Source organism: Pinus tabuliformis, chromosome 6 (genome assembly GCF_031772625.1).
Source record: "Pinus tabuliformis cultivar Carrire ecotype Pingquan chromosome 6, CPIR1, whole genome shotgun sequence".
Taxonomy (NCBI): Eukaryota; Viridiplantae; Streptophyta; class Pinopsida; order Pinales; family Pinaceae; genus Pinus; species Pinus tabuliformis.
Genome location: NC_142292.1, coordinates 2021057069 through 2021064444, shown reverse-complemented (window position 1 = coordinate 2021064444; position 7376 = coordinate 2021057069). Strand labels below are relative to the sequence as shown.

Here is a 7376-nt window from a genome sequence, read left to right as displayed (position 1 = left end):
CTGGATCCTCTATCCCTTTTCGATCTTGTGTATCAATATAAGTTAAAATAAATTTATTTAAAATGCATATGAACCAGAACAAATCCAAATAAGTAAGTTTATTTAAAATGCATATGAACCAGAACAAATCCAAATAAATTTGCAATGTACAACTTGTCACACAAAATTCTGATATAAAACAGCAATGATAGTAACTATTTAATGATTTTGATCGAAAAGTCATGCAAAAGATTCTGAAAGTACAGACATGTCTCAATAATCTAAATCCAAATCGCATGCAACAGCCTAGCGAAAGCACAGGGTGGCATTTGAATATCGCCACATAATGCTCAATATTTAAATGTAGAGCAATGCCATTTCGTCCATCAGCTGAATTAAATTACAGAAAATAGAGTTCTGTACAGTTTTAATGGCATCGCCATTATAAAATCTCAAGGAATCTGGGCATAATATTTCATGCGGATATATTCGAATCTGTTTAAGAACAAAAATATATACACATGACCAAAGGCAGTATGTGTATATACATATGCGTTTGTGTATATATTCAAAGCAGTACACAGATATTTAGTCAAATGCGGATTTTACAGTTACAGTGTACGTCTGAGAAGACTGAGATGGTCATGCAGTTTGAAAGAGCATTCATGGTGAAAACTGATGGAAGCATTTAAGCCATAAAATGCCAAGTGTAAGCCGAACATTGGAATAAATTTATTAATTTGCAGACAAACTATATTTTCAGGCTTTTAATTCAAATGTCCTACGAATCATTATAACAATAATGCCTGCTGCAAGGCCAGTCAATTAGACTAAACCTTGTAAATATTGCATCCCAGTTACTATTATTAAAAATATCTACATATTACAACCACAACAGCAAATCCAAATATGGAATGGGAAATTCATTCTCTGGCGCCCAGGATTTGAACCCATAACGTCGCATCTATGAAGCTTAAATTTGTAAAAATAATAATTAGAATTCTCAGAAAAAGAGTGGGTTGGAGAATATGGCATTGTTCACGCCGTGATGAATATCCCATCCCGCGTCGAATGCTGATTGCAGATGCTCGATATGCCATAATTGCATGTCAGTCTCAGGAATCGATCCTGCGCCTCCCAGCAAGGTGTCATAATTAGCAGTAGCCGCATTGGATACCTCGTTTGTCCATTGCAATTCTTGATCTGCTGAATTACTCGTCGAAGTTTCCATAGGGACATTAAAAGAGGAATCGGGATTAATTAATGCCAGTTCGTCGTTCAAACCCTCTTGGGATTTTAAAGGCTCTGATATAATCCCAGGAGCCATATCTTCTGCGAATTCTAGAAGGCTCTGATCATCTGAGGCGCCTCTGAACACTGCATTGCTGACGAAATCCAGACTCGAATTTTCCAAATTCTGAGTCTCAGTTACAGGCAAATCACACAAGTAAATTGTAGTTGGTCTTTCGTCGAACAGCATGGGCATGAGATCGAACCCGTAACCTGTTGCAAGCTGTGCAGCTTCGAGCTTCACGGCCTTGACACTATCAATGCTCTTATCGACCTCCTCTGTTATCTCTGAATCATTTGATCGACATGATACTTCGGTCGCAGCCTGTAATATTGCCTTCTTAGAAGTCCTGGCGTCTGATTCCTCGGTCACTTCGTCCAATGCAGGCTTGCTCGGTTTGCCCTCAGCTTGATCGATTATGGGACCGTGCGTGACGGGATCGATTCCCATGCGCTTCAGCTTCTTCTTGATATGAGTGTTCCAGTAATTCTTGATTTCATTATCTGTCCGTCCAGGCAAGTGTGCGGCAATCTTAGACCACCTGCAAACCCCCCGCCCCAATGAAATACTCCTCAACTGCCTGGCATTTGAATTCAAAATTTACAAGAAACAAGAACAACTTAACAATCAAAATCACCTGTTACCGAGCTGGGAATGGAGATCAATAATGAGTTGCTCTTCAGATTCTGATAAAAGCCCTCGTTTGAGGTCTGGGCGTAAGTAATTCGTCCACCTTAATCTGCAGCTTTTACCACATCTGAGCAGGCCTGCAACAACAAAAAAGACTCTTAACATTTCTCATTAGCAGGCAGAATCTTTAAAGAAGCCATATCTTTTCTTGAAAAAAACTATATATCACCAGCGAGCTTCGGAACTGCACGCCAGCAGCAATGGCCATGGTTGAGAATGAAAGAAATGAGCTTCTGGTCCTCCTCGGCAGTCCATGGGCCTTTCTTCAGTCCAACCTTGTCACAGCACGGTTGTCTCCCCATCTCAGAAGGCTGATAGATTCGAACTCGAGACCTCTTGCAGCTATAGCTAGATATATCGATGGAAAGAAATTGATATCTCTGCTTGTCTATTTCTTCGCTCTCCTTTATTCCTTCCGAACTGCGTTTTCTAAGTCGCCGTGCTTCTCGCCCACGTGTGCAGCCCACAGATGCCACGTGGACAGAGCAGCGGCAAAAAATAGCGAAACGTTGTCGCTGTAAGCAGTAGAAATGTCCGATGATTGGCTAACTGTCAGGGCCGACGATGGCGTCGAGGGTTCAACCCCAACATTTCCCTGTCGTGTATGCCCGACGCCTCACCCATCGGTCGTCTGCTGCTTCAAGCATTTAGCGGAACGTGGGGTCCACTCTTCGCCACCACTTAATTAATTCATTAATTAATTAGGCCTTCACCATGCCACTTCACATTTAGAGGCGTTTCCAGCTCCCTGGCTATTTTAGCGGACGGTCTGCAGCTGGCGAGACGTGTCGTATGAGCTGGCCCAAAATAGTGCTCCTCCCATATTTAACTATTTCCACGTGAAAGCGGCAGAATCTTTCTCCTCTTTCCTTTTTTCAATGTAACGTTGGTTGACCCAGGCTACGTTAGTGTGCGGTCACACTGGGGCTTATCTTAGTCACTTCTGACCAACATCTCGTGCTTTTGAATTTAAGTGGCCATGTGACCACCAGTTTGATTTCGACCCGACAAATATCGGAGATTAAACGTCACTCTCTCGTTTTTAAATATACTTAGCTTTTAAGTTTCCTTAAATTGTTTACAACATAATATTTACAAGTTTGCATTAATTATTTATTAATTTCTCTGAAAAATTATAGTTTTTTAAAAGAGTAAAGTTAGTTAATTTTATATTAATAAATTTATTGCTTTCAATTTAAAAAAATACATGGAGTGTTTTCAAATACTCTATATATATGGTAAATTTAAGATTTTTTATTAATTAAAGAAGAGTATATATTGCGAGTAGAATAGCTGCTATTAAACTAAGGCCTCACTTCTACTGGATTTGTTGGCCATCAAATACATGCAAAAAAAAAATTGATGACAACTGAACAAAACTAGATTACTTCATGTCAAGGGCCCAACAGGACAGAACTTAGTAAAAAACAAAATGTATCCAATTCACCCCATTCCATATTATCATCATTGGGTCCCTGAGCAGCATTAGCTCCTTCAGTTGGATGATAAAAGATATCATGAACATGTGACTCCATATGGGCCATCCACCTTCAAAACTGTCCATCGGATCTTGCAGTCGCTTCTGGTTGCGATGTAGTGATTCTTGCCAATCCAAATGTGTCCTTGGTTGTGCAAAATGTCATTAAGTACGCTGATAACTTCATTGCAATCATTTTGGCAGTCTCGAGCTTGTTGGTCCACCGAAGCTTGGACAAGGTGGATCTGGGCTTCAATGGAGTCGAAAGGGGGTGACAAGTCAACTCTCCCAAGAGAGCCACCAAGAGGCAAATCCAACTCGCCTTCTTCTGTCGATAGATCCCCTTGCATTCTATCTCCTCGGCTCCACTGGCCTCCTCCCACAACACAGACGACCATGTTGTCAAAACATAAGTGACTCACTAATCAAACTACACATGCCCATAACAATTAACCTCTCTAACTATGAACAGACATGGCCTCTTGCCTGAACGCACCTAGGCTTAACAATTGAAGAGGGCACCACCACCACAGGAAAAATATAACTAGTAAGTTGTAGCTGCCCTAGAGAATCCACCTCAAACACTAAATAAACAGTACAGACTGAAGACAACAACCACCTAGCGAGGATTGTGGCCACCTGGCTGAAAAAGCAAGAATTGAACGGGGTGTTCCTAACCCCAACATTCCAAGAACTCCAATGGCTAAACTCTTAAAAGAATAGTTTTCTCCAAACTCTCATCCCTAGCTAACAAAGGCTTAGAAGTGCCAAGCATGGTTCTATCCCACACCTCTGAGATAGAAAAAGGACATCACTATGCTCCTATAATGACAATAGAGAAGGGAAGCTTACCCTTGGAAACCTTTTACACCATGCACATAATACCAATTCAAGCATCCTTTGGAAAAATGGGTTGCACAACAAGAGAAGACCAAATAATCCACCCAGGGTGGAAAAATGGGAGATGAATAACCTGAGAGAATCCTTTGAAGTCCAAATCGACCTCCCTAACATTGCACAGTCTAACAACCCGACAGAAGCCTTGCAAGGAGTTGGCACGACCACAAGATAAATTTTTATCCACGTAAAGACCCAACAAGCTACTCAAACTCGGGTCCCAAATTACAACCTAGGTGTCAATAAGCACATGCAATTCGTCATTCCAAGGACTTTGGATCATTATGAAGAGCACACACCTTCTCGTGAACTGGCTCAGGGCTCTGAGAAGTCCACTCACATAATTGGAGCCAACACTTTTGTCTTTTGCAACAAATTTCATTGCCCAACTATTACAAATGATTGTCCAAACCAGGATCATCGTAGATATACTTTTGGTAGTGTTGAGAATGTTCGTCAGGCAAACTCTCGACGCTCTTTCATCAACATGTTTAAACATTAAGGTTGTCATGTGGGGGATGTTCATTCCCACCTGCCCCAGTACGCTCCTCGTTTGTCACCCCTAGCAGGGACTCTTAACTACCTACTTTAACTAGATTTGATAATATTAATATTAAAAATCTTTAATTGTATCAATGGAAATTATTTCATTAAAAAAAATTATAAGCAAATTTTATTATGGGATTTTAGAAGAATTTTTTTTATTAAAGAGTTTTGATCCATTTAAAAACAATTTATACTAGCCAACAATATAAATTAAATATTTGGTAAATATGTATAGACAACCATTAACAATAAACATAAAAAATACTTACTTTATAATACATTTCATGTTCCTAAAATCTAAAAAAACAATAAAAATTAACTAAATTATAACTTTATTTTATATTATTATTATTATTATAAAAAAGAATTAATATATATATATAAGCTTTGTTACAATACCATGGACCAATATCGTGGATTATCAATACCATATGCCTAAAAAACCATAAGTCGCTTCATATAACAATTGTCCATATAACATTTTTTTAAATTAATCAATTTAATTAAATGGGAAAAAATGACATAATTATTTTGGAGATAAATTTCAACCTTTGATTTTGGTATACTAATAAGAATATTCTAGAATATTCACATGAGGTTAAATCCCTATCAACCATCTAAAAATTATTGATAATTAAATTAATTTTGGAAGTCCTATTCCAAAATAGGCACACATATTGCCATAATAATAGAAAATTCAAAATTTTGAGAAAGTCAAAACACAACTTTATTTACTAGTTTACAACTTCATTCCTAAAAAAAGGGTCCAAGGGTATACACATTTCTTATAATTTTTTTATTACTAGCCTAGATCCATAATAATAGAAAATTCAAAATTTTGAGAAAGTCAAAACACAACTTTATTTACTAGTTTACAACTTCATTCCTAAAAATAAGGGTCCAAGGGTATACACATTTCTTATAATTTTTTTATTACTAGCCTAGATCCATCTTAAATCTGGGTCTACCAAGGGTTGAGAAGGATCAAGTCCCAAGTTAAGATGGATCTAACCTCATCTTGCATTCCATAATGGATTTCCCCATGCCTTTAAATATGCCTCATCATAACAAATACCATGTGCTTGTAAACCACCACCAGTAAACCCATTGAATGACTAAGTCAAACTTATCATAATAATAATTATTTTTTAATTTTAATTTTATTTGAAATAATTTGATCAAGTCAACATAACATTACATTACATAGCATTTTTTTTGGTCGATCAAAAACACTGCATTTATATTACCATGAAGAAAACAAATACATTCAAATTTTCATCAACTCTTCCTACCTCATTTTCACCAGATTTGTTGGTAAGGAGAGTTGGAATATGAAGCAAAAGATTTAAAAATTGACATCTTATTTTCGGAGGGTTACAAAGCCATACTAGCTAAAAAACTTACAAAATAAGAAAACAACCTATCAAAGGCATGTCAAGGTGGCGGATGCAGATGTTGCATGGTTGCAGCAATCAGCTAACCCTATTTCTCATGCATATGGTAGTCAATGTGCTCCAAGCGGGCCTCTAACTCTTACAAGTGTTCATTTGTTCATCACTGGCTTCTGCAAACATTCTCCAACTGTTCTAGAATTTTCAATTGAGAGAATTGTATGTCATTCAAATAAGCGACAATTTCCTTTCGATCCTCGTATCTATGGTCATAGAGGATATCTATGTTGGCCTATATCCCTCATAATTGAGCAATAATCGGTTCCAGGGAGGGGGCTTAAACAACACGACTAGGAGAAGCAGCAAGGTTCTGTGCTAACTCCTCTTCTCTGTCCAGACTGGTTGAGCGTTCCTCACTGGAGGATGAGGCACCACCTACACGAGCAACTGGATGGTCATGGTTCCCACCCCCTCTACAGGGTCTTCCTCTCTGACACGACATACCTGCATGCGAGGGGAGTTTCTTGGACAGAACAAGACCTTGAACCACCTGACTCGCCAAATATCCACTACATAACAATTTCCAAAATTCCCAGCAAAGGACAACAAAATGACGAGGGGGCAATTCTACTATCCCAATGGACCGAGACCAGACTCCCTGGAGACCCCCAACACTACAAAAATGAACCACACATGAGAATGGAAGCAGGCCCCAAGAATTAACATGAAAAATTCCACAGAACAATGCTAAGAGCCTCTTAGACCACCAAAGTCCAACCAACTTAACTGTTAAGACCTCATGTAGTGTGAGGATAGACTCTCGGTTCTTGCCAAATACTCGCCCAAACTTGGACCTGAGACAGACTGGGGCCTCAGATGCAAAGGGGGGGCACAATTGACCACAATTCTGCAAATGAAAGCCCAAATTACTCCTCACGGGGACTTGAGGCACCTGTCTAAGATTGACAACAAACTCACACCCCCAGAACCCTATAGGAACATTAAACCAAGGCGCAACCCTACACCCTTTGAGAACAACTAAATTGAGCCAACAATGCCACCTTTTCACAAGGGCAATAGCCCTAACTAGACCAACAGAAAAGAA

General features: G+C 38.9%; 1 protein-coding gene across 1 annotated transcript; it reads right to left on the bottom strand.

Moving 5' to 3' along the window:
- Nucleotides 1-687: 687 nt before the first annotated feature.
- Nucleotides 688-2335, bottom strand: LOC149267365 (uncharacterized). Its single transcript, XM_089398618.1, has 3 exons — nucleotides 2130-2335; nucleotides 1908-2037; nucleotides 688-1811 (listed from the first exon to the last, which is right to left on the bottom strand). Exons 1-3 carry the CDS (start codon nucleotides 2260-2262, stop codon nucleotides 983-985), a joined length of 1092 nt encoding a protein of 363 aa, XP_089254744.1. The 5' UTR covers nucleotides 2263-2335; the 3' UTR covers nucleotides 688-982.
- Between the last annotated feature and the right edge of the window lie 5041 nt (nucleotides 2336-7376).

Bases quoted from the DNA above. Each gene is read 5' to 3' on its own strand.
- LOC149267365 (XM_089398618.1), bottom strand. From the start codon at position 2,262: ATGGGGAGACAACCGTGCTGTGACAAGGTTGGACTGAAGAAAGGCCCA. The intron at 2,038-2,129 runs GTGATATATAGT...TTGTTGTTGCAG, and splicing joins TGCAGTTCCGAAGCTCGCTG to GCCTGCTCAGATGTGGTAAA. The intron at 1,812-1,907 runs GTGATTTTGATT...GGGGGTTTGCAG, and splicing joins CATTCCCAGCTCGGTAACAG to GTGGTCTAAGATTGCCGCAC.